At 30.5% G+C, this 27,630-nt stretch overlaps 3 protein-coding genes across 3 annotated transcripts; 2 read left to right on the top strand and 1 right to left on the bottom strand.

Moving 5' to 3' along the window:
* Nucleotides 1-3,823: 3,823 nt before the first annotated feature.
* On the top strand, nucleotides 3,824-9,518 carry OCT59_023045 (uncharacterized protein; the record flags this gene model as incomplete). The annotated part of the gene is made up of 22 exons (XM_025321981.2): nucleotides 3,824-3,865; nucleotides 3,948-4,117; nucleotides 4,197-4,312; nucleotides 4,389-4,486; nucleotides 4,557-4,734; nucleotides 4,797-4,926; nucleotides 4,993-5,101; nucleotides 5,181-5,371; nucleotides 5,443-5,739; nucleotides 5,823-6,653; nucleotides 6,729-7,071; nucleotides 7,150-7,245; nucleotides 7,322-7,389; nucleotides 7,469-7,667; nucleotides 7,734-7,798; nucleotides 7,882-7,996; nucleotides 8,075-8,221; nucleotides 8,313-8,429; nucleotides 8,498-8,569; nucleotides 8,637-8,808; nucleotides 8,876-9,022; nucleotides 9,096-9,518. 22 exons carry the CDS (start codon nucleotides 3,824-3,826, stop codon nucleotides 9,233-9,235), a joined length of 3,843 nt encoding a protein of 1,280 aa, XP_025167458.1. The 3' UTR covers nucleotides 9,236-9,518.
* Nucleotides 9,451-10,478, bottom strand: OCT59_023044 (uncharacterized protein). Its single transcript, XM_025321982.2, has 2 exons — nucleotides 9,831-10,478; nucleotides 9,451-9,757 (listed from the first exon to the last, which is right to left on the bottom strand). Exons 1-2 carry the CDS (start codon nucleotides 10,310-10,312, stop codon nucleotides 9,631-9,633), a joined length of 609 nt encoding a protein of 202 aa, XP_025167459.2. The 5' UTR covers nucleotides 10,313-10,478; the 3' UTR covers nucleotides 9,451-9,630.
* Nucleotides 10,479-15,624: 5,146 nt separating this feature from the next.
* On the top strand, nucleotides 15,625-17,524 carry OCT59_023043 (uncharacterized protein; the record flags this gene model as incomplete). The annotated part of the gene is made up of 7 exons (XM_025328239.2): nucleotides 15,625-15,640; nucleotides 15,860-15,982; nucleotides 16,055-16,249; nucleotides 16,313-16,506; nucleotides 16,567-16,737; nucleotides 16,814-17,053; nucleotides 17,267-17,524. The coding sequence occupies 7 exons, from the start codon at nucleotides 15,625-15,627 to the stop codon at nucleotides 17,522-17,524; spliced, it is 1,197 nt and encodes a 398-aa protein (XP_025167461.1).
* Between the last annotated feature and the right edge of the window lie 10,106 nt (nucleotides 17,525-27,630).

Here is a 27,630-nt window from a genome sequence, read left to right as displayed (position 1 = left end):
AGTGTTAAAGCTAAATTTAAACAACATAATTTTCAATTAGCCGTTATTTCTGGAGAATTAACTAGTGTATATCAACCATTAGACGTATCAATAAACAAACCTTTTAAATTAAAGATAATTTACGAAAAGAATAGCACGAATGGATGTGTAAAGGTGGTTTAAGTGTAACTGAAGGGGGTAACTTAAAAAAAGCAAGGATAAGTGAAGTATGTGGATGGGTCAAATGATCTTGAGATGCCATTTCAGATCAAATTATTTTTAATTCATTTAAAAAATGTTCTATTTCAAATTTATTGGATCAGAGGATAATATGGTCTATGAAGAAATTGATAGATTGATTGTTGAGTATGAAAAAGAAAATTTAGAAGAGTTAGGTGATGATGTTGAAATTGTCTGCAATTAAATAACTAAATAAAAAATTTTCTTACATTCATTTTGATATTGTCAATGAGTTTATTGTCATAGTTTGGTATAATCTCATTACACTCAATTCAAAAAATCCAAAGCTGTTCTTAATACAAAAAAAAATATTAAAAAAAATTCAAACTTAAATTAAACAAAAAACAAGTATCTAATTTACCTTTCAGTCCATTTAAGTTCCAAGAAGTTGGTGCCACTGATGTCCCTAAAAAAGAAGAAAAGAAATGTTAAAGCTTAGAACATTTTTTATTTACATTTCTTAATCTATACCCTTTTCCTTTCTAATTTACCTTAATATTAATTAAGTCTATTCGTCAAAGTTGTCAGGTATTTTCACAATAAGAAAAATTTTTTTTTTTGGACTAACTTAAAGGGAAATTGTAAAAAAGTGTCTTTAAAAAAGGCTAAAATAAATGTTTTTAACTTAAAAAAGGATGAAATAAATTAAAAATGTTTCGTGCTTATATAGTTATTTTATTATTATTTGCAAAAAATTTTATCAATTAACGTTGGTGTATAAAAGAGTTTTGCTATGCCAAAATAATTTTTTTAAAAAATTATTAAAAAAAAATAAAATTTTGATATATTGTATTATGCAATTTTGTACCATAAAATTTATATTTGGGAATGCTTAAATTTAGAAATGTTAGATTTTAGTTTATACAGACATTGCGACAAAAGTGACAGAGATGTTTAAATTTGGTAGGTGCTTAAATTCAAGATTTTACAGTATATATATATTAAAAAATTCTATTCTATTACGCAAATATATATCTGACTATTAATAATTTAATACTCTGCTATGCATAATTATATCTGACTATTTTAAAATTATATTATTAAATAAGCAATAATAAATCTCACATAGGAAAAATTTTTATATGTTGGTTAAACAAACTCAAAACCTACCTTTATATATATTGTTTGGGGTCCTACTTTTTTACTATGAAATTTGTGTAATAGTAAATTTTTACTCCATCTTATATAATAATATATACTGAAATTTTACACATAAATTCAAAATATTTTAAAGTCTTTGTGAGTCAATTTTTATTGAAATTAAATACATATTGAAAAATTTTTATTAAAGATGATTTTTACATTTTATTTAATATATAATGACTTTTAAATTCAAAAAATACTTATTTATTATTTGATTACAGTATGTAATTTATGTTAAATATTCTTTTTATGCTGTTAAAATTAAACTTATACATATAATTTTTGCAATGTTAATATAAACAAACTATATAAAAAACAAAAAATCATGAATCTAATAAAATTTTATTATCAAACTAACCTTTTTCTCACTAAGCATTTCGATTCTTTATAAAAAATTATATGTATTTAAGTATTTAAATAATATTTAATTTTCATACAAACTTGCATCTGAGGTTGAAGCCAAAAAAGTAGGAAAAGTTAGACTAATATAAACTTCTCAAATAAGCGTTATTTTGTTAAATAAAAAGTTAAAATAAGTATGTAAGAATCTGAAAAATAAAAGTTTACTAAGGTCTGTAAAGGCTTTACTTAAGAGAAAACTTTGAAACATTTGTGACTTTATGCTGATAATTTTTGCAATACAGTACAATTTTTTAATTAATGATCAATATGTTATGTGTAAAGATGGTCATCAGTCCTACCAGTCCTACTCAGTTTTAAACTGGTCAGTCCCAGGACTTGTAGGATTGGACCACAGTCTTTCATTTTTCTCTAGTGCAGTAGGACTGGTTCTAAAACTGACTTGATCCTCATATTGGTCTTTGTATATAAATGATTTTTATATTAAATAAAGTTATTAGTAATCTAATGAAAATCTTTATAAAGGAATAAGAAGACTGACCAATTTTGATAATCACAAATCAATAATAAAGGAAATCATTTTCTTTATTTACATGCCTATCGAAAAATCCTATAAATTTATACAATTAATATTCATTTATAAAGCTAATAAAGTAATTGAAAAAAATTATTATTTGTAAATAAAAGAAAAAAAACTGGTCAGTTTTAAAAAGACTGTGGTCCTTGAAAAAACTGATAGTCTTATTGTACGTGTTGCAGAACTGAAAAACTGCAGTCCTACATTAAGACAGACCAGTCCATCTTTTTAAGATGTAGGACCACAAGACTGTGGTCTTTTAGGACTGATGACCATCTTTAGTCATGTGACATGACCACTGAGTATTATTGTATTGACAGAAACTAATAATAAACTTTTTAATTGGGCAGTATTTAAAATAAATTTGTAAAACAGATAAAATTACTTATAAATTATATAATTTTAAAGGTTATAAAAAATTTATATATTTTATTTTAAATAAAAAATTTTTTTGGAAATAATATTAATTTTAAAAGGATGTAAAATCACTTAGATAAAAAATAAATTTTTCATTAAAAATAAATAATTAAATATTTATTTTTTAATTAAAAAATAATTTACTGTTTAATAAAATAGAATAATTTTTTTTACCATAATTTTTTATTATGATAAATGTTAATTTTAGTGAAATGTATCCCAAATCAAATTGTGAAAAATGTAACTTTGGGTTGGTATTTATAGTGCATTGTAGTGAATCTTTTTAAATTGACATCAATTAGTGTTTTCTAATATGAATGTCAGGAAAGTAAAAAGAAAAATAATAAAATTTTAGTATTTTATACAAATCATTTGTGGTTAAAAAACCTATATTAAGATTTTTATATTAGAAATTATTAAAATTATTGATTGGATAAAAACAATTATTTTCTTGTAAGTTTATAATCATATTATTAGATATAAAAAATATAGTTATAGTAATTTCTGCCAATTTTAGATGGATTATTACAAAGCTTAAGCTTATAATTATTTTGTTTTGATTTTTCTTTTTTTTAATTTCGATTATAATAGTTGAGTAATAGTTGGTCAATTAGTAGACTTTATTGAGTATTACCTATAAGATCACGTGAATACTGATTAAATCAGCTTGCTGACGCAAGGAAATTATGTCAGCCAATCCGGAATAAAATATCCGGAAACTGATTGAACTGCGGTTATTGACTTAAAGCTTAAATATCGCGAGTTATCTCCAAAAACTTTTTATTGCCACGCTCTTAACGGAGCTTCAACATAGTTTTACTCTAAATTTTTAATGTAAGTTGTATTATCCTGTTATCAAATAGATACGAGCTGAGCTTTTTATAATGTGAAGTTCTTTTACGTTCTTTTGTTTGTAACTTGTGAGTTTGAGTTAGTGACTATATTTTATCATTATTTGGTTTAACTCTTATTTTGGCCTAAAGAATAAACAACACGTCTTGCATTATTAGGTTATAGAATTTTTTTTAAATAAATGTCTTTGAGAACGTGATCCTAATTTTTTTATTTGAATAATTAAATTATCCGATAGCTTTAAATTCAGCGAGAATGAGCAGCAATTCATATTTGGTAGTCGGGTTACTAGAGAAGGTATAATTCCTGTCTGATTATAACTATCGTTATCTTGATTTACCTAAAATTAATATGTGGGATCACTTAAATACGAAAACAGATGGACTCTAGCGATACCGATTTTCGGTACATGGCTACTAATGATTTAATGAATGAGCTCCAGAAGGATGGGTTTACTTTAGAAGAATCCACTGAAAAGAGAGTAGTTCAAAAAGTAATAAAATTAATGGATGATGCTAATGGAGAAGTGCAGAATTTGGCAGTTAAATGGTAATAATCGATAGCTAAAATTTAAGAATTATGAATCTCTTATAAATATATTCTAATAATTTTTATGATGACTTGTTAGTCTCGCTCCACTTGTTAAAAAAGTTCGTGAGCCACAACTACAAGAAATCGTTGAACAGCTCTGTAGCTATACGACACAACCAGGAAAAGAAGAATTGCGAGATATCGCGGGCATTGGTAATAATAATATATACCCTTTGTTTTTGTTTTATATGATAAAAATCTTAATTTTGATGCCATAAAAAATTATAAGGTTTAAAGACTGTCATTGTTGAAATACCAAGCAATTCCCCTAGTGCTAGCAATGTTGTTGTACGATTAATTCCAAGGCTCCTCACACAACTTGAAGATGTTAGTTATTAGATGATCAAATTGAATTTTTTTTATCTCTTATAACTTATTAATGTTTAATTGAAAATAGCCTAATGCCACATATGAAGTAAAAATGGATACACTTGATATTTTAAGTGAACTCCTTGCTCGGTTTGGACATTCTGTTGCCAATAATCCGCAAGTTCAAAAGAGAATCCAAAATGTTTTAATACCTCTTTTGAGTCATTCAAGACCAGCATTTAGAAAGAGGACCACAATTGCTCTTGGTACATAAACACTTTATTATTTTTTTTTTCATCATACATTTACTAATTATTTTTCGTTTTAGGTAATCTCGTGACTCATACTCCCGACGATTTATTCAATGAATTGGTACAGCAATTACTGGTAGAATTTAGTAGAGCCGGTGATCAACATGATAAATTGAAAACATTAGTTCAATGCGTTGGGACATTAAGGCACGTGATTATAGATCAAAACTCTTAAAATGAAAGAAATAATAAGTTTATTTTACGCGTTTTTAGTCGATCAAGTGCTCCAAGATTAGGGAAACACTTGCCTCAATTCTTACCATTAGTAATTAAAAATGTCGATGCTTGCGACGATGATGAATTACGTGAAAATTGTTTACAGGTTAATCGCTCAATCTTTTCATATAAAAAGAATATCAAATGTATATTTTAAGTAATCAAATACTAAAATTATTCTTTAGGCACTAGAATCATTCGTGCTACGTTGTCCCACAGAAATCACGCCCAATATTAATACTATAATTGAGCTTTGTTTAGTTTATTTGAAATATGATCCTAATTATAATAATGATGCAGAAGAGGATGACGAAGAAATGGACGAAGATGAAGAAATGGCGACAGAAGACGAAGATGAAGATGAAGATGATGAGGGGTGCGTTTGTTTTCAATATAGATGTCACATTTGATAAATTGTATTAAATGTGTTAATTGCAAAATTTACAGAGATTATTCCGATGATGATGATATCTCTTGGAAAGTACGTCGTTCTTCTTCAAAAGTACTTGCAGCCATTATTGGCACTCGACATGAACTTCTTTCTCAATTATACCAAAGTGTTGCCCCAGCTTTGGTAAATCGCTTTAAGGAACGGGAAGAATCTGTGCGCGTTGATGTGCTCCAAACATTTATTGCATTGCTTAGACAAACATTTGTATATGGTGGAGAAGGTTATGCTCCAAGAGATGATGACCATGAACCTAAACGTAGAAGGGCAATTGGTCCTAGCGAATCTCAAGAAAGGTAACTTATTCAGAAATATAAGTTCCCACGCACGTGTTGTTAATTTATTTAATTTACTTTATATTATTTTTATTTTGAAACAGCCCCAAACAAATGCTTCGAAACTTGGTGCCTAAACTTAGCCGAAACCTTTCGAAGCAATTACTTTCAAAGTCAATTGTCACTAAACAAACTGGATTTGTGCTTTTGAGGGAGTTGGTTACAGTGTTGAATGGAGGTCTTGATAATAATCTTAATACTTTCATTCCGGCCATTGAAAATTCTTTATCTACTTCTTCAGATCATTCGAACCATCATTCTAGTACAAATTCTAATTTGAAGATTGAAACTTTGAGTTTTCTCCGGCAGTTGTTTAAAGTTCATCCACCGCAAGTCTTCCATAATCATCTTGCTAGACTGTGCCCTCCAATAATCTCCTCTGTTGAAGATAAATTTTATAAGATCACATCCGAGGCTTTCTTAGTTTGCATTGAATTGGTTAAAGTTATTCGTCCTATTGAATATAATGCGCAAACTAAGACATATAATATACAGCCGTTAAATCCTTCTTTCAGATCATATATTTTGAACATTTATAATGTCACTATTGCACGTCTTTCAACAACTGATGCTGATCAAGAAGTTAAAGAAAGATCCATTATGTGTTTGGGCGTACTTATATCCCAGTGTGGTGACAATTTGAAAGAGGAACTTAAAGTTTGCATGCCAATGCTTTTGGATCGTTTGAGAAATGAAGTTACACGTTTAACGACTGTAAAAGTTTTTACAAGCATTGCTGATAGTACAGTATGTGCCAGCGAAGAAGTAAAGCAAGCTGTGATTGGAGCTATCAACGAAGTTGCAGTGTTACTTAGGAAGAGTCATCGTCAATTAAAAGTCGCCAGTTTAGTATGTTTGGAAGTTTTTGTTCGAAGGTATGTCTTACATAATAATGTTATTTACTACTGTATGAATCATAATAATTTTTAATGTTCTTATATACGTAACAGATATGGCAATTTCTTAGTTCCCGCATGTTATTCGCGTGTACTCGAAGAGCTGACACCCCATATTTCAGATCAAGATCTTCATTTATTACCATTAGCTCTAAATACTGTAGTATCTGTTTTGAGTACTAATCCACAATCACTTGGAGCAGTACACAAAGATATATTACCTTCTGTTTTCAATCTTGTGCAATCAACTCTTGTTCAAGGAGCTGCTTTAGATAGTTTGTTGGTTCTATTTGAAACATTGATAGTAACAAATGAAGCTGATTTTAATAAATTACTACAAGGATTGCTTCAACCTGCTTTGACTTCGGATCAAGGTCAATTGACCCTTTCAAAACAGGTACCTTTTCTATATTAATATGCAATCGACGATATTTTTATATTTTCTTAATAATTCTTATCTTTCTTGAAAATTTAGGCTTTTTCAACAATTGCACAGTGTATTGCTGTACTTTGTGTATCATCTCAGAAAAATTGTTCTCCTACTGTTGTTGACTTTTCAAAGAAAATAGCGGTTCGTAAAGAATTCCAATTTTATAGGTTGATTTAATATATCTAAATTTTACAATTTAAAAAATTTTTCACAATAGGACCCAAAACAAAGCGATTCCGTAAAGTATTTATCTTTATTAGCCCTAGGCGAAATTGGACGTAAAGTGTAAGTGGATTTCATGAAATTTACTTAATTTACTTAATTTTTGTGAATACATTGGTAAAATTACGGTTGGTTTATATAGGGATTTAAGCAAGCATTCCAACTTGCATGTTATTATTTTGTCTCTGTTTTCAGCAATTTCTGAGGACATAAAATCGGCGGCTGCATTTGCACTTGGTAATGTAAGTGCTGGTAACGTTGGCAAGTATTTGCCAATTGTTATCAATGAGATCAGGGAGGATCCGAAGAAACGATATTTATTATTACATGGGCTTAAAGAGGTAAATAAAATTTTTGGGATTATTGGTAAACATAAATGATATAATAGTTTATTGAGTTTTTTTTAGATTATTTCTCGTTATTCAAATGAAGAAGGTGTCAAAGCACTTGGTCCTTTTGCCGATGACATCTGGTATGTAAATTTATCTCTTCATAAATTTTATAATAGCTACTTATTTGTAATAATATTTATGATTGTTGTGTTATGTTATTTAGGAATATTTTGTTTGATAGCGGCGAAAATATTGAGGAAGGAACTCGAAGTGTTGTTGCTGAATGTCTTGGCAAATTAACATTGGCAAATCCCAATAAGTTTTTGCCAGAACTTCAAGTAAATATCTATTTACTTTTTAGTATATATTATATTTTATTTATGTTAATGTTAACTATTTAATAATGCTTTTTTTAGAAACGTCTTCGATCTACGTCTGCTCAAACTCGTGGGACAGTCGTTACAGCTATCAAATTTACATTTATAAATCAAGGACAGGCATATGATGAGTTATTACGACCTTTAATTGTTGATTTCTTGTCATTAATACAGGATAATGATTTGGTTGGTTTATGATTTTTCATTTAGATAATTTATATTTAATCCGAACAATAATTTGTTTACTTATTTATTTATTTTGATCTTTATTATATAGAATGTACGAAGGCTTTCGTTGTCAACATTAAACTCAGCTGCTCATAACAAACCATATTTGATTCGTGATGTCTTGGATCAATTATTGCCTTTATTATATGAAGAAACCCTTATCAAGGTATTCTATCTATCTGTTTAATAATTTATATGAATCAATAGATTTCATGTTTTGTTGAAATTTTCTAGGAACATCTTATTCATATGGTTGAAATGGGTCCATTTAAACACAAAGTAGATGATGGTCTTGATATCCGAAAGGTACTTATTTGATTATATATATAATATTTGATAAAATTTTCTTAACACATTTTTTTTCAATTTATAGTCCGCATATGAATGTATGTATACTTTACTTGAAACGTGTCTCGATAAGCTTGAAATATATAGCTTCCTCACACGTGTTATCGACGGATTATCGGACCAGCATGATATTGCTATTCTTTCACATACAATGTTAATTCGATTAGCACGGGTTGCGCCAACAGCTGTTACACAAAGTAAGTGTTTTGAATTATTCAGTATTATAAATATTGATATTTACTTAGAATTCAAATTACGTCTTAGGACTTGATGAAGCGGTTGAACCACTCAAGGGGACTCTTACATATAGAATGAAGGATAATGCCGTTAAATCGGAAATTGATAAAAACAATGAATTATGCCGTTCTGCCGTAAGAGTTGTAGTAACTCTGGCTAAATTGGCTGAACATGGTATGTTGGAAGAAATTTACAAGTTTTTCGTTTATAACACTATTGTTTATTTTTTATTTATATTTATTTATAGGTGGAAGCACACCCAAATTCGATGCTTTTGTTAGAGATACTAAAGTCGGACAGTGGAGTGAACAATATAATATCTATCAAGCTGAATTGGAAAATAAGGAATTTGGTGTAGGACACGGAGATACCATGGATCTCTCATAAGTACTTATTTCGAAGAATATTAATAAAATTTTGATAATAAGATGGAGAAACTAGAAAATTATAATATATCATTTAGTTTTAAAAAATGAACAATTTGAATATTTGTATTTATTACTGAATAAATATAAAGCTAAATGAATATATTATATTTATAAAAAATTAATCCAGGTATTTAAAAAAAAAAACTATTAGTTGAGATAAATAAATTTGTTATTAAGAAATAAACTGCTGGTTCAGCAAAACAAGCTCAATTTATTTTTAATAAATACTCTCTTACTTTACTAACAAACTATCAGTCTGGAGAAATAACATGAAAGTGGATTGATTATACATTAGTATTACTAATAAATGATTTACTATAAAAGACCCATATCATTGAATATTAATTAAGTACATTAAAATAGATTATATATAAAAGGCATTAAAACAAATTGATTATTTTGATAATAGACTTGAAATAAAAAATAAAAAATAAGAATAAAAAATAAATAAATATTAAGAAGGACGAAGCCTTTAAGGGACCTTAAAATTGTTGATATAATTTAGTAAAGAAGTAGACAGAGAATATAGGAAGTGTACAAAACTTAAGATTTACCAGATGGTAAACTTCTCATACTTCTCATTCAAAACTTTCTCAATCAGCTCTATCCCTGCCTCTACCGTTTGCTCCTTAATCTCTTCTCGTGAACCAAAAAACTGATAAGATTTATTGATTAATCTTTCCTGAATAGCCAAACTAATATAAACCAAACCCACCGGCTTATTTTCTAGTGCCTGAGGTCCGGCATTACCAGTAAAACTAATTGCTAAATCTACTTTTAGCAATTGCTGAGTATTCTGTGCCATCTCCCGGGCACATTGCTCGCTAACTGCTCCATATTTTTCAAGAGTTATTGGAGAAACTTTTGCTATTATCTTCTTGGCTTCATTACAATAGACTATCAAGCCACCTTTCAATATTTGACTTGCCCCAGGAATGTGGGTAAGGGTAGAAGCAAATAAACCACCGGTAAGACTTTCGCAAGTAGCGAGGCTTAGATTATTTTCGGTGAGTAAATTAACTAAGGATTTCTTCATTTAGTCAGTCTTTTGCCAGTCGAGAAGAATCAATTGGATTCGCTTCAATCGCAATCCTTTAAAGATAGTTAACTCGAGACAATGAATTTAAACTATTCCCCTTCCCCACTTCCTCTTTTAAACTCCAATAAAACTCTGTTTTTTCTTAGTTTGGCCATTCCGAGTGGTAGTAAAAGAAAGTATGATTTAGTTTTTCTTTAAGGCTTTTTTGGTGTAGTCTTAGTCAATCATAACATCACCCCAGAAGATCCTGTCTAAAATCAGAAATTTATTATGATATAATACAGTTAGGCCGCTATGGTAGTGAGTAGTGACAGAAATTAGATAATAATTGAAACTTATTGGTTAAAAAAAATCGTACCATTAGTACATTCTTAAATACAAACAAACATTAGGACCAAAATTTCAGGAAAGAGAATTTTATACTTTTCATAATATTTTATTACTACCTGAAGCAGTAAAAATGTTTACACTTGTTATTATAGCCTCAACTAATATAAAGTTCTGTATAAATAGTAAGAAAACTGTACCATTAATAAACAACAAAAATTTTTCAAGTACATGTTATTTTCTATTATATTACATTGAAATAAAATATTATTTATTATATATCAAATGATAAAAAGAAATCAATATTTCTTGCACTTTATACTTTTGATCATAAAACTACTCATATAACCCTATAAAAATAAATATACCAATAAGTAATACTAAATTTAAATTTGTAATTACATCTGATACAGAAATAAATATCAGTATATCAAAATTATAATAATTAAAAACTGAATTAATATAGAGGGTGATTAAAATTATCCGGCCACTTTAAAAATAAAAAATTTTTATATAAAAATATGAAAAAAAAATAAAAATTTAAAATCAATGTTTTTATTTATGATTTAATTTATTAAATTATGTAAAAATTAATAATTAATTCTATTGCCATTTGTGGCAATAACTGCCTCAATTCTCTTAGGCATACTATTAACCAATTTTTTATAATATTCCAGAGGAATATCTTTTCACGCATCTTTAATATATTTTTCAAGCACTTTAATATTAGATGGTGGTGGTGTACAACGGCAAACTATCATTTTCATCTTTGCCCAAAGGTTCTCAATTGGATTGAGATCAGGACTTTGGGCAGGCCAATCAAGCACCACAATTCCAACATTTTTGCGTGCAGCTGTAGCAACCTTTGAATGATGTGGTGAGGCATTATCTTCTTGGAAAATCCCATTACCTTGTGGAAAATGTCTTTGTAAAGTAAATACAACATAATCCTTAATGGTTATAGTGTGTATTTAACCAGTAACTAAACCATTTAATGGAACAATTGGTCCAAGTCCATTCCAGAAAAAACACCCCCAAAACATTTTGCTAGAACTATCATCAGTAAATTTTTTAGGACGCGGATCCTTAGGGATTCCTTAAATTGTTATAGAATCCTTAAGGATCTGGCAATTTATAGAATCCTTAAAAATCCTTAGACGAATTATAAAGATCCCTAAGGATTCTATAAATTGCCGGATCCTTAAGGATTCCTAAAAATAAAATCTTCAAGGAATCCCTAATTTTAAATTTTTAAGAATTTATTTATAATAATTAAACAACTGAAAAACAAATTTACAAATAAAGTTTTTATATTAATTAAAATAATTTTTTTTTTATTATTTATTAACAAATAACTACTAAAAAATAAATTTATTGACAAAAAATTCGTTTTCAAAATCAAATCTCTTCACTACATGTGCTAAACCTACAATAGAATTAAAAGGAATTACATCATATTTATTTACAAATTTCATATGAGGACATTCATACTTGATAGGATGCCGTTTGGAATAATAATCATACCAATGTACTAGTACGATAGGTAAGATAGGATGGTTTGGAAGAAATGAAATTTCTGCTAACATTAATACCTGCAATATAAATTATTTCATTAATTAATAATACAAAAAAATAAATAAAATAATATGTAGATTTATATAAATTTACTTTGCCATAACATATTCCATCATCAGTCAAGTAATCTGCATCTTCCATCGCAATTGCAACGTCCAATTTCAAATCTTGAACTGTGCCACCATGAAACTTGCTAGTTGCATATATAATTTCGTTATTTCGATAAAATCCCAGTAGCATAGATTTTCAAATAAATATCTTCACTTTCAGATACATTAGATTTTTCGTCTAAATAATGGTCTAAGCAATTAATTAAATGATTCATTCCTTGAATGCAGTCTCTACAATCTTTTCGTATTCGAAGTTTTATCTGAAGAGATTGTAATTCACTAATCGGCAATTCCCAAAGTAATGACTTCATAATTTCTAATTTTGATTTAAAGATTTTTTTTGGAATAGATATAATTGTTTGCCGGCGAATCTAAAGATTAAAAAATAAAATAATATTAGTATTTTAATTAATAAAATAAATTAAAATTATAAAATAAAGTAATTTTACCGTTTTAAACATTTGATCTAAAATATTTTTTTTATTTGTCATTCTATACGGGTTTTTTACCCAGTTTTTGTGTAATGTCTCGTAAGTTTTGGTAGTTAGCCCATTTATTGCACCATAACGTTGAATAGTATGAATTGTGTGATATCTCCACATATGAAGTTTTGGTAATTGAAGGCTGCTAGGAGAAAATCGTTTAAATAATTTTACAAAAGCTCGTGTCCAGTCAATTATCTCATTCTTTAATAAAAATTTCATTGAATTAATTAAAATATAGAGTTTATATTATATGGTATAAATTGTAATTACCTCAAAAATTCTCAAATCATCTTCATCACTGAATTGTTCCTTTCTTGACGTTATATACATCTTAACAAATTTAATATAACAATCAATAAGCGTCATGTATGGAATAAAAGAAATTGAAGCTGCATTTTTATCATCAACTGTATAGAGTTCATCAATTACGAATATAATAATTTTCATTACATCTCGCATTTCAGCTCCTGTAAATTTTACTCCGCGCTGATATCCTTTTGATAATATTTTTAAACCATTAAACGGTGTGATATTAGCTAATCTATTATCCATTTTAGTGAGAATTTTATTGCCACATTGCTGCATAATCATATCTCTTGTAAAATTAAGCATATATGGAAATAGTCCAATTTCCTGAAGATGCATACGATCCATGGCTACTGCATCATAAATATTTGTCATTCTAGTATTAAATAAAATAAATGCTTAATTAAATAGTAATTACAATAAAATATGATTTACAATATACCTGAAATTCCAAAAAAAATTTTCGTGGTCATGAATGGAAAGATTCTGCAGCATTTCATAGAAATTACAGCCTCACGCATATTTTCATGTGTTCGTAAAATTATTGAATTCTGTTCAATATGCATATTATTCAGTTGATCGCCAGGCGTAAGACATTTATAGCAAGGATATTTTGCACGATATGACTTGTAAGTACAACAAATATTTTGTGCTTCCAACATATCTGCAAGTATAGTAGACAAATAAGGAGTAAAATGTTCAACGGTTCCATTTATTGCTAAATAAATACTATCATTTTGAAGAAGGGGTTCCAATAAAATTTTTAAAGCACATTGTTCTAATTTCCGTTGCATTTGTCTAAATTCTTTCGATTCTCTTAATTTATTATTTCGAGTAGTTAAATGTGGAAGAAATTCAATTAAGACTTTAGCGTCAGGAAAATTTCGACGCCAGTTCGGAATATTGCCTAAAGTTAAAAAAATAGGATATTCCGATTGTTTTCCTAAAGAATCAAGTGTTGTCCCATCAGTATATATCATAACGGCCAGAATCTTGCTAAATGGATTTTGTCTTTCACGCCACCAGTTTGCAGTATTCTGTTCAGAATAAACACACACTAAAATTCCGTTCTTAAATACAAATCAGTATTAGTTAATGGGAATAATGAAGAATCAGAAAATCAAAATGGTATACAACTTTACTTACTTTGTTAGATTCCCATTGTTCATTATAATCAAAAAGAAAATCTTTACTTAAATCAGTATTTGATACAAGACTTTTGATTGCATCAAAAATTGGCTGATACTGAAATTTGTAGATTTTTCCTTCAAATTCACACAAATTTTTGTTTTAATATTAAAATTTTTAATATCCATTTGATCCATATACATTCTACTTTTTCGTGTAGAACTAGGAAGAGTTTCAGTACAACTTTTTCAAATTATACGCAACATAGAGTCAGCAGCTGCATCCGAAAGATGGTATTGTGTTACAGCTGTCATGAATTCCCTATATGTTTCACTTGGCCATAAAGACTGTTTTGGTTCAGTTTTACTATTTAAGATCTCATATGCATTTGATAGTCCCACGCCATAAGAACCTTTATTAGATCCCGAAGAATTTTCAGAACAATTGCTTTTACTGTCTTTCAGCCAGATGAATTCATCGATCTCAACTTCATTATATTTCTCACCTCCATTATCATCAATATTGTCACCATTCTTAACTTCATTTTCATCATAATATTCATGTTCATCAGCAGCACCATCTTCATCTTCGTCAGCATCATAATATTCATATTCATCAGCAGCACCATCCTCATCTTCGTCAGCATTATCATCATCTTCATCAGCAGCACCATCTTCATCTTTGTCAGCATCATTATCATCTTCGTCTTCGCCAGCATCAACATCTTCATCTTCATTAGCATAATTATCATCCTTAGCATAATTACAATTATATTCATTAGTATTATTTTCACCGGTTATATAGTCATCTATTTCGTTATGTTCAAATACTTGTTTGATCTTGATTTATTTGAATAGATTTAAAGTTAGGAATTAGTCTAGTAAAAAATGACGAATAGATATACAAAGAATTACCTCATTAACCATTCTATTGTTAATACTTGAATCTTGTGAAAAATTACCAAATCCTTCAATATCATTCCAGATATCATTATTAAGAACTGTTGGTAATGATATAGACGTAAAATCCAGTTGCCATTGATCTTGAATCCAATTCAACGTGTACGAATGTTTGAAATATGGATGATTCTTATTATAGTGTTGTGCTATATCAGTTCTTCGTGAGAAATATCTTTTACAAAGGGTACAATTATACATTTTTAATTACAAAAAATGTAATCACAGAATGAAATTTTAATAAGCCACTTTGGATTATTAAATCATACATATTCTGATCTTACGTCATTTAATCAGTAAAATTATATAATTTCAAACATTATATCATTTAACTATTTTCTTTTCCACGACCTATTACTTGAACTATTATCAAAGTTTTCAAACGAATTCATTGTATCCAAGAATAATTACGGAATTTTATTATGGCCGAAGTAAAAGGTAAATAATAATATAAGCGAACTTTTTCAAAAAGTTGTTTTAATTTATTTTTTTAACACGTTTCTTTATAATTATTTAATGTTTCTTAATTTATTTTTTTAACGCGTTTCTTTATAATTATTTAGCATTTTTTAATTTATTTTTTTAACGTGTTTCTTTAAATTATTTGGCATTTTTTAATTTATTTTATTAATAACGCATTTCTTTATAATTATTTAGCGTCTAATCGAAGAGTTTTAAGAAGCAAAAACCTTCAAGAATCTTCTATTGCAATTGATTCTGAAGCAGTAGAAACTGTAGTAAGTGAAGCAGATAAAATTGCAGCAAGGTTAGCTGCTAGGGGTAAGTTGACTGAACTTTACATATCGATACTATTGTTAAACATAATTATATTAAAAAATTTTGATTATGTAGTTAAAACTACAAAAACTCCAAAACGACAGAAAAAAAATAAAAAGAAAAATCCTGTTCCGGAACAAGTTAATAATGAAAAAATCTCAGAAACACACGATAAACCAGATGATTCCAATGATATCACTGATGAAGCTGCACTTGCAACTTTTGACAATACTTCTTCAAGTACAACTGTTTCACGATCAATAGATACCGGTATGGAAAATAAAATCTGTGTAGTTTATTATTATTTATTAATATTTTTTTCTTTTATAATAGATTCATTTACAGTATTTAACCAACAGATTATTAGTGGTGTAAAACGGGTATTAGAGCAAAACAAGGAAATATATAAAGCAATTCATGAAAATAAAGCTGCGCAAGAATCATTCCGAAAAGAAATTTGTGAAAAAATAGGAAATCTTTCAGAAAAAATTGAGCAATTAATTACTCCTGATGATTCTTATTGGAAGGTAAATTCTAATATTATATTCATGTAAAAATCGTTATTACTACTAATTCACTGTCTTTAGAATTTGGCATCAAGAATATGTAAAACACAACTTCCTCTTCTTGGCCTTCATCCTGATGAATTAGAATTCAAAAAATGTTTTGAAGTAATTCTTGAGCAAGAGAAACCGGGATATATTAAACAGCATGGATCTCAATGGGTCCATTTTTATACAGGACGTATTGGTCCTTTGGTAATTACTCCAATTATGTTTATTTGTTAATAATAATTTAATTATTATTAACATATTTATTTCAATATTTCAATAGTGCCGTGAAGTAATCAAAAGTCACCGGTGTGACAAGACAAAAGATGTCCGGGCTGCAATGTTTGATATATTTGGTGAACAGAATTTATCCCGTATCAATACTTCTGCAAAAGCCGATGATATCCAAGCATTTAAAAACTCCAATAAAATAAAAGAAGCATTCAAATGCTTATTTGAGACGGATGATGACAATATTCTTCCATATATTGAAGCGATCAAGAAAAAAGCATGGAAAAAAAAAGTACTACCAAAAGAGATACGGCTTTTACTTTAGCTGTCTGTGAAATTATGTTAAATCCAAGACATCCAAAAATTTCTGTTGGTGATGATGCTCTTCGCAACCATTTTAATATGTATTGGGTTAGTATTTAATACGTCTTATTGTATATTATTTTTATTTATTTTTATTTATTTACAGTATAATTATTAATCATAGTATTTTAAATTTTTATAGGATTGTATTTGTAATTCGGCAGAAATAACTGCAGATACAACCAAACCAATTAGACAAGTAGAATTCGGTAAAGATTATGTTAGTTCTGAAGATTCAGATTCTCTCAGTGATTCTTTTGAAGAAGATTTAGATAATAGGTTAAAAGAACATCAAAAGAGATATTACGAGAACGATAGTGATACTGAAAATCAAAGTCAAAAACATCAACAGATGGATAATGATGTTCCTTTTACTCTTTCTGTCAATCAAAAAGAATAATTTTAAATTACATTAGGGATTAATTTTTATTTTTTATATGCTTTATTTTATTTAAATTAAATTGTTAAATATGCTATTTAAATGTTATAATTAATTAATAAATAATAAATAAAACGATTGATAAATATACTATATAGATATTACAATTATACAATTAATTGTTAAATTCGTAAATTCGTAATAAATAATTAAAAAAATAATCCTTAAGGATTCCTTAATACTAAATTATGATCCTTAAGGATTCCATAGAATTTTTTGAAATAAGGAATCCTCGCTGGTGGGGACGGATCCCTAGGGATCCTTACTAATTATGAGATTTTTGGAATCCCTAGGGATCCGCATCCCAAAAAAATTACTGATGATGCTTTACAGTAACTGAAATACAGTCAGGATTTAATTCTTCCCCAGATTCACGCCATACCTTTCCCTGACGTCCTTGTTGAAACTGTGTAAAAGTGCTTTCATCAGTAAGGTTGCTTGCCGAAACCTAGGGGTTTAGGCAAGATGGCGTTTCGCCGAAAAGTGAAATTCTGCCGAAACTATATTAAAGTTATATTAAAAAACTGGTAAAACTTTGGAGAAAGGCAAAACTGCCAAAACTTATTATAAATGCCGAAACTACTGAAACTCTACCGAAACTATAATAAATTTATAGTAAAATTTTGACGAAACTAATCGTAGGATTTTGAAGAGGTTTAGACAAGCAACCTTATTCATCAGAAAAAAGCACACGTTTCCATTTTCTTGCACTCCAATTTTCATGCACATGGGCCCATTCTGGCCATTCAAGACGAGCCTAATAATATACTTTTTTTGAGTAATTGCAGGTTTTTTTACGAGGTACTCGCAAGCTGTTAAGCCCAACTTTCTTAAGGTTACGGCGTATAGTAATAGCAGAAACAAGTTGTTCTGTACGTGCTGTCCATACTGTAGCAAGCTTTTTCGTGTAAAGTCGATGGTTTTCACCATTTTCTTGAACAAATTCTTTAAGCTCTTGCTGAGCTGGTAAATTAAGAAGGGGTGGACAACCAGTTTGTTTTTTTGGTGTTAAGGAATGTGTTTCATAAAAGCGCTTAAGTATATCATTAACAGTTGTTTTCTCACATCCCAACTGTTTAGCAATTGTACGACTTGATTGTCCACAATTATGCCCATAAACAATTGCGCCACGCATTTTTGGGGTAAGTGGCTTCATATTTTTAGAAAAATATGAAGTTAAGGGGTATGTTTATCATGATTATAAATACAAAATAATGTATTGATTACATCATATTATTACGTCATGATCAGCATAAATTTGCCAAAACAAAGTGGCCAGATAATTTTGATCGCCCTCTGTAAGTATAGATATAATAAAACTATTTATTGCTAATATTTTTTACTTACTTTTATAAAGATTTTTACTAAAAACATTCAAATTTAGTAATTTTACTAATAATTTTTTTTTGTTAATTGGTTTAAAAAGAAAAAAATTAAAATAATGTAATATTTTTTTTTTATATATATTTGAATAAAATTTTCAAAATTTTTATTTATAAATTTTACTTTATAATTTTAGTAACTTTTATTATAATAAATAGAATAAGAAGTTTACTATTTACCACTACTGGTAATTAACATTGGTATTATATAATAATATATATCATATAATTTTAAAATTTCTTAATACACAAAATGAAATTTTTACTATTATTATTATAATTTATAAAATTGCTATAAATCACCAGCAGTGATTATCATGAATTTTGGCTAGAATTAAGTTATTTACATAAAAATTTCCTTTTTAGAATCTTGTATAATGCATTTCTCTATTTTTGATAAGAAATAAAATTGCCTTTTTTGGTTTATATAATGTTATTCAGATGCTAAAAAAGTAATTTTTATATCAATTACTTAATTTTACCTAAAATTTAAAAAATCATAATCATATAATACCAGTAATGACCACTATTGATAATAAATAGTAAATTTCTAATAAAAAATATTTTTTAATCTTAATTTAATATATATTAAATTACTATAAATAATAATAAAACTATATTAAAATTATAATAATAGATATATTAAAAAATTTATATAATTATTGAATTTAAATAATATTAAAACATTTTGTCAATAGTTTAAATAGTTCTAATAAAGGTTGAGTTTAGTACACAATTTTAATTTCATCTATACTACTAGTAATATAAAAAGATTTTTTTTGCATTTAATAGTATGTATTCTAAAATGCATATTGGCAGATTTAGTTACTTATTCAAATATGTTTATTTTAGTACATAAAGTATTACAAAAATCATTATTATAGCGAAGTATTAGTTTAAAAAGCATGTGTAATTAAACAAAATTTATTTTAGCCAAAATTATGTTAATTCTTGCCAAAATTAAGTAATTTTGTCAATTAAATTAGTAAAATTAGGACATGCATTTTTGAATCAGAAAATATAGATCTACCCAACTTTCTCCGCATCTATTCAATTTCATTAGAGAATCAAATTTTGTTGAATTTATCCTCATCTAACTGGTCATTTATAACAAGTCAAATCCTTTAAAGTTTCGTCTGCATAATTTTATATCTAATAATCCTTAAGATTTGTATTTATAATTTTTATTTATTTTGAGAAATGCGAAATGAAGTTACAAAAACATGTTACAGACAAAAATCTCATATGTTGGTAAACGAAATTATTGAAGTTTCAAAATCTAGGTAAAGTTCAAAAAAAAAAAATTAAAATTTTGGAACATAAAAAAGTATTATTTATTTTTAATGACTTAATTAATTAAATTCTTATCGCTAATAACAGTTTCTAGAGCAAAAGTATAAATAAATTAAACAAATACTTTCACAAACACAAAGAAATTAATTGACCATTAAAATTCCCATCTTACCCAAAGAATACAGTCAACTCCCTCTATAGTCACTCCCGTTATAGTCACATTCTACTATATAGTCACACCAGTTGAATGTTCAAAACACTTTATTATTAAAATCTATCCTATATAGTCACAATCTATCTATAGTCACTATCACACCTATCCTCAAAAATCTTATATTAAAAAGAACCGTTTATAATCACAGTTATATAAAGAATATATTAAATAACTTGGCATCTAATAATCGTACAAAGATTTATCATAGCTTGTTAGAATCGTCTCACTGAGACGAATCGAATGGTGGTAGTTTTATCCTTTTCCGATCACTGGCTGACGAGTTATTCAACAAAATGTTAAACATCGGCATTATGATATTTCTTGATTTACGTTTACTGCGCCATTTAACATTTTGCTAGATTTCTCGGTACCTAGTGATTGTAAAAAGACGATTTATAGCTCGTTGGAATCGCCTCATTGAGACGAATCGAATGGTGGTAAGCTCATCTCTCTGTGATCAATATTGACGGAGTTATTACTTAAAAACCATTTAATATTTTTTAATTTCGGAAATTGATCTAGTGATTGGATTTCGATGTATCTTATACCATTAGATTCGTCTCATCAAGACGAATCGAATGGTAGTAAGATCGTCGTTCTAGGATCAATATTGGCAGAGTTATTACACAAAAACCATTAATATTTTTTTAATTTCGGAAATTAATCTAGTGATTGGATTTCGACGTATTTTATACCATTAGAACCGTCTCATCAAGACGAATCGAATGGCGGTAAGATCATCTCTCTACGATTAATATTGGCGAAGTTACGATACAATAAAGTTTTAAGTATAATTCTGGCTAAAATTATGTTAATTTTGGCCGGAATTATGATATACAAATATAAGAAATTTTTTATATAGTCACATCTCTTTATAATCACCAAATATGGAGGATCATCGCAACTCTTTCCTGAATTTTTGAAAATACTAATAAAAATTATTTTTGAAATTTTCGTTCGAAAATTTCTAAGTGCTCGTTCAACATACTAATATTTCCACAGTTGCTTTCCTCTTTACCGAGCCTTTATACTACGACTACACCTCCAGCTCCTTCTGTTATTAACCCGGATATTCCGCCGCCACCGCGTCCTATTACTTCTACTCCCTCTGGAGACCGACCTTTGTCTCCCACGACTACCGCTGGCGCGCCTAATAAACGTTCACGTATTGTCACCGACGACGTTGGCGAATGCTCGATATAACTTCGCCCTCTCGCTCGCTCCCACCCTTACTTCTTCTATTCCTTCTGGTCTTCCTGTCAACAAATAAAGTCCAAGTGATTACCTCACCTCTTTCTACTACTACTCCTGTTGAAACTGTTGACGCTTCTATCCCATGCCCTCTCTAACGCAATGGTAAAGGCAAAGCTGTCGTCTTTGATGTCCCAGAACGACGACCATCCCCTGATGGTAATGCCGCCGCTATAAAATCCACTCCATCTCGTTATTATGCTGCGGCATATTTACGCGACGCGCCTGACGCGTTCAAAGCTAAATTCACCACCAATCGCTCCATGTGTGACGAAGTGGATTGTTCACTCTCCCGTTACTCTTCTTACGGCGCTCGTGATACGTTGCGAAGGATCAGGCGATAACAAAAAGATCCTTGTCTTCTTTAATGATCAGCATGATTATACCGATTGTGTCAGTTCACCACGTGCAGATCTCCTCAATTTAGCCTTTATTCATTATTCCCCTGCAGATGCTAAACTCAATGACGAAGCGAAGTCTTTGTTTGTTACTGATATCCCACTTTTCCTTACCGAGACTCAAGTCCGTCAGGCCTTTTCCCGATATGGCACTGTAATCAAGTGCAAACTTACTCCTCGAAAACATTACTACAATGGACATATCCAGTTTTCCTCCGCGGATGCAGTTACCCAATTTAATGATATCTGGGCGATCATTTGCCTTGGTAATTCTTTACGTGTCTGCCCGGCATCTTTCTCAAAAACCCAACGCGACAGCCGTAGAGAACATGTCGCCATCCTTGCTGGCATCCCAAAGAATATTAAAGAAGCTGATCTGTTGGAAATTGCTACTCAAGTTAACGCTAAAGCCCTTAACGTTCCTCTATCTATCAGCTCCTACAAGCCTAAACCCTATGTATATTTGAACTTCTCCTCGTTTGAATCTCTTGAAGTTGCTAAAGAAATGACCGTGGCTTTCCGCGGCAAAGGTTTAACTTGGCACCCTCCTAATGAAGCTCACACTTTATGTCATGTCTGTGGACGTTCGGGTTGCTCTCCTTCTGTATGTAGCCCTCGCCCCCACGAAAAGTGGACGATCGCCTTAACAAACTTTACTCGCTTCAATGCTGGCCCTAAGACGTGGCCATCAGGATTCACGACAATCACGTGACAATTCTAATTCCCGTTCAAGATCGCGTTCCAATTCTCGATCTCGCAATAATAATTCCTCTTCATCCCGCTCTAACAACAGCAATAATAAGTCTAACACTTCTCGTCCCAATACTCCTCGAAGTAGTAACCGGACTAACAATAATAATATTAATCCCAGGAACAATGGAAATTCTTCCGGACCTACTCAATCTCCACACAGACCTCATCCTATTATTTCTACAACACCTACTTCTTCGTCTGACAATCCTGCCCCTACGCTTGCTCAACATATTATTGATGAACTAAAGGCGCAGATTAAAGAGATCGCTAACACCCTCCATACTCTCGAGGAAACTGTCTCTTGGATGAATGATACTATCACGTCCCATGAATATAGGCTATCTGAGCTCGAATCAATCGATAATTACGATAACCCGGTGACTCTGATTTGTATCCGCCTCGTGATGATCATGAAAATCAAAATTATTCTTATGATAATGGTGGATGGGATGATGCTCCAACCCATGACACGAATTCTGGTTTCAATCTTCCTCCCCATACTTCCTCTTCTCTTATGGACGTTTCTCCTGATGCTTCCTTCTCAGCTTTGGATCCTAGCTCCATCCTATCAAAACGACATGTCCCCTTACCTGTTTCCCGACCTACTAATATCACCCCCGACGCTAACACTTCCCGTTTGCAATCAGAAATTTTTAATGTTACTACTACACAAAAGAATCTTTCTGCCCAACTTGGTTCGATTATGGAAAAATTGGACTCCTTCTCTCCTTCAAAACCCTCCCCTTCTAATGATTGAACACCAACTTGTATCGGATGTCTCACAGGGATTTCACCCCCCTGATAGTGCGATACCTAATTTTAATAGTCCTAATAATTCCCCTCCTCCTCCTTTTTCTTCCCCTCTTATTAACTTTGGACAAATCAATATTAATGGATTATGTTCCCCTGTACGACAATTGCATTTGTTAAATTATTTCCTTCATTCTTCTTTTGGCGTTTTATCTTTAAATGATACTCGTCTTACTTCTTCTAGTGCTAAATTTATTTATCAAAATGAACATTCCCAATATAATTTTAAATCTTATTGGGCTCCTTCTTCTAATTCGACAGCATGATGGTGTTGGTCTTTTACTTCGCCATCCTTTACACAAACACTGTTCAGAAGATTGATCCCTGGAAAGGTCGTCTTTTAAAATTAGATCTTTTTTTTCATCAGACAAAAATTTCTATTATTTCTGTTTATATTCCTCCTTATCATTCTATTCATTATAAAGAACGTGATGCTATTCTTGTTCAACTTAATTTATGGCTTGATAAAGCCTGTTCCAATAACTATCACGTAGTTATCCTTGGTGATTTTAATGCAGATGAAATTTCACATTCACATCTTCCTCAACATCATTTGAAAATTTTACGATCACTCTCTTCTCGATATTTTACGGATCACCAATCCCATATTTCCTCAATTTCAGGTCCTAGTCCTACCTTTTATCATCAAAATGGTTCTTCAAGACTTGATTATATCTGGTCATCCCCTGGATTTCCTGCTCCCGGTCTTTTCTCTCAAGTTGCAACTTGTCCTAAGCTGAATGATAATCAATTTACTGATCATCGTGTACTTATAACGGCTTTTGATTTTAGCTCATGTTTCGCTATTTTATCCAAAGCTCGATTAAAGCAAAAAAGCGAACAACGCACCATCTTTCTTTACAAAAATTTGAAAGATGACACTTGGGACAAATTTTCCAATGAAGTAAACTCACGTCTTGAGTTATACTTGACCACACACCACCCTTCAGTTTCTTCACTTTCAGCTCTTTCATTGGACAAACTTTGGCACGCTCTTAAACGTTCTATTCTTGGTGGTGCCATTGATTCTCTACCATTCCAACATGTATCCAATACTCATCACCATAAATACCCTCCTGAACTTACCATGCTTATCGCTGTCAACAAATTCTTGGATAGATTATTGTTTAAATTGACCACATCTAGGCCTGGTCGTCCTGCTCAAATTTTACAAATGATTAATTCTTTACCAACCCAATTAATCCTCCTTAAGTCTCTTTTAACAGATTATACTATACCTTCTTATAGTACAACACCGCTTCCTACTTTTGTCAAATTTTTACGTTCACAAAAAGCTTTGGTCTCAGCTTATCTTTCCACACAATTTCATCAGCATCGTGTAGATTCCATTGAATATTATACTGCTCTTAGAGATGAACATTTCTCACGTCCAGGCATTCTTTTATTCTTCCGGCCCTGCTCGGTGGAACGTCGTTCATCGTCCTTGATAGAGTTTTAGTTGTTATTGACTCCAAACCCACATTACTTACTGATCCTTCAGATATCAAACAAGCTGCTATTAAACACTTCCAATCGGTTGTCGCTCCTCCTTTGGTCCAGTATTCTTCTACGGATTCATTTCCTCCACGATGGCAACGAGCTTATACTCCTCTTCCAGATATTGATTCGTCCTTATATAACTCGGTTATGTCTCCTATTCTGGCCGATGAATGGAAAAATACTCTCAATTCTATGCCTAATAATAAAGCCTCTGGTCCTTCCAAGATATCTTATGAGATGCTCAAACATTTAACTGGAGAAACTTTCAATTTGTCCCTTGTATTAGCCAATGCTTGTCTCATTCATGGAGATATTCCTGCCGATTGGCATGAAGCGCTTGTTTATCCCATTCCAAAGCCTCATGAATTTGACGCCCAATTGAAGAATACGCGACCTATCACTCTATTGGAAACAGTACAAAAATGTGTGGTTAAGGTCGTTACAACTCGACTATCAAAAATCCTAGCCGACAATCAAGTGCTCCAAGGTGGTAATTTTGCTGGATTACCAGGCGGCTCCACCGACATTCCTATTAAGATGCTTGATGCTATTATTCATCAACGACGCTTTGATAAAAGCGATGACCAAGAACTATGGGTTGTTTCTCAGGACATTTCTAAGGCCTTTGATTCAATTGATTTGAACATGCTTAGATTGGCTTTAATCCGTCTGCATATTCCGTCTTTATTGATCAAATTTATCATTAACCTTTTTACAAGGCGTAATAATAAAATTATTACACATCATGGTGATACTTCTGGATATAGAGTTAGAATTGGTATTGACCAAGGTGAAATCATCTCTCCACTATTATGGGTTATATATTTGGATCCATTACTTACCACACTTAATCGAGAAGCTTGTGATCCCTTTATTTTGAAATCTTCTGCATTATTGGATTATTCTCCAATTGAATATGAACAACATAATCTTCCTGTTTCACATATTACATTTATGGATGACTCTACTTTGATTGCTTCATCTAAACAAGGAATTGAAGATCGCCTTTCCATCACTGCTGAATTTTACACTTTAAATAATACTCAAGCAAATTCAGCAAAATATATCCTTCTTTCTTCTGAACAATTTTCTCAAACTATTGTATTTGATCTATTCCCATCTTCTTTAAATACGATTCATACCCTTACTTTAAAGGCGTTAGCCTTATCTACATCTTTTCGGTTTTTAGGTGTTTGGTTTAACCTTTCGGCTTCTTCTCGTTTCGTTCATAACCAAACTGTTTACTATGGTCAAAGATATGGCCGCTCTACTCAGTCCTAAAAAACTTTTAGCACAACATATAGCTTATCTTTATAACGTTGTTCTACTTCCGAGGCTAGAATTTTGCCTACAAACCACATTATTTGCAGAATCCACCATTAATCGCATGGTTTCTCCAATGCTTTCTCTTATTCGTCAGAAGGCTGGTTTGGCCTCAGTCACTCCTCTTTCCGCACTCTTCACACTGTTGCCTTTCTCTATTCAACAAGCGTTTGGTCAATTTCTATCATCTCATGTGGCTTCATGGCAGAAAATTTTTTCTCACCCTTCATATAAGCTCTTTGCTAATTATATGATTACTTATCTCCAAGGTTTTTTGGACTGTGATGTCTGCCCTTCTACTATTGACCTGGAACCATGGTCCCACACCTTTTCTTTGCGAACACATTCTTTATTTAATTCTTTATTGTTCTCTTCTCGTTTAAATATCACGTGGTCTTTACTGTTCCGACCTCTGAGGAAAGATTTACGTCCGGCGATTCCACTCTGGTCTATTTTACCAAAAGATTTGTTTACTTCCATGAAAAATGTTCGGATAAATTTCTGCACTCATTTTCTTGCTCAATTGATTACACCGTGTGGCTCTCGACTTCTCTCATGGAAAGATTTACATTTTCTTAAACGAGTATCGAACAAAGGATCTGTGCCTGCTTGGTTTAATTATTTGTTCAATCTTATTGTTATTCCTAATTCACCTTCCTTTTTTATTTTACAACAATTTAGAATTCCTAGTTCTCATACCGTAGCTTCTATTTCTTTTATAGATATTAGTCAAAATTATTGGTTTAACCCTCAATGGGCTATTTCTTTTAATCGCAATACTAACTCTTTCCTCGTTGGCCGTGTGATTACTACCTATCCTGCTCCACGTAATGAAGCTCTTATTTCACATTGGATTGCGTCATCGGTTGATGATTTACTTTCTGAATTTACTGCATGCCAAGGTTGTACCTCTGCTATTCCGCGATCCTCTACCTCTAAGACTTTGATTAAACGATGTTCCTCTGAAGGATGTTTCTCTTATGTTCCGTTATCAAGTTTGATCCGTTATCCTACGAAACCTCGTACTTATATACATGCGGATACTCGTTCGGTTTCACTTTCTGCCTCGTTAGGCTATGCCAAATCTCTTTTACTATTTCATCTTTTGCTCCGGTTCGCTTACCTCCTACGAATGAACTAGTG

The sequence above is a fragment of the Rhizophagus irregularis genome, chromosome 32 (assembly GCF_026210795.1).
Source record: "Rhizophagus irregularis chromosome 32, complete sequence".
Classification (NCBI taxonomy): Eukaryota; Fungi; Glomeromycota; class Glomeromycetes; order Glomerales; family Glomeraceae; genus Rhizophagus; species Rhizophagus irregularis.
The sequence above is the reverse complement of the archived record's forward strand: the minus strand, read 5'-3'. Positions and strand labels throughout refer to the sequence as shown.

What these genes read in the sequence shown, in the direction of transcription:
- OCT59_023044 (XM_025321982.2), bottom strand. Translation starts at nt 10,312, where the DNA reads ATGAAGAAATCCTTAGTTAATTTACTCACCGAAAATAATCTAAGCCTC. An exon ending in TATGAGAAGTTTACCATCTG is followed by an intron (nt 9,758 to 9,830) that starts GTAAATCTTAAG and finishes AACAATTTTAAG; the next exon opens with GTCCCTTAAAGGCTTCGTCC.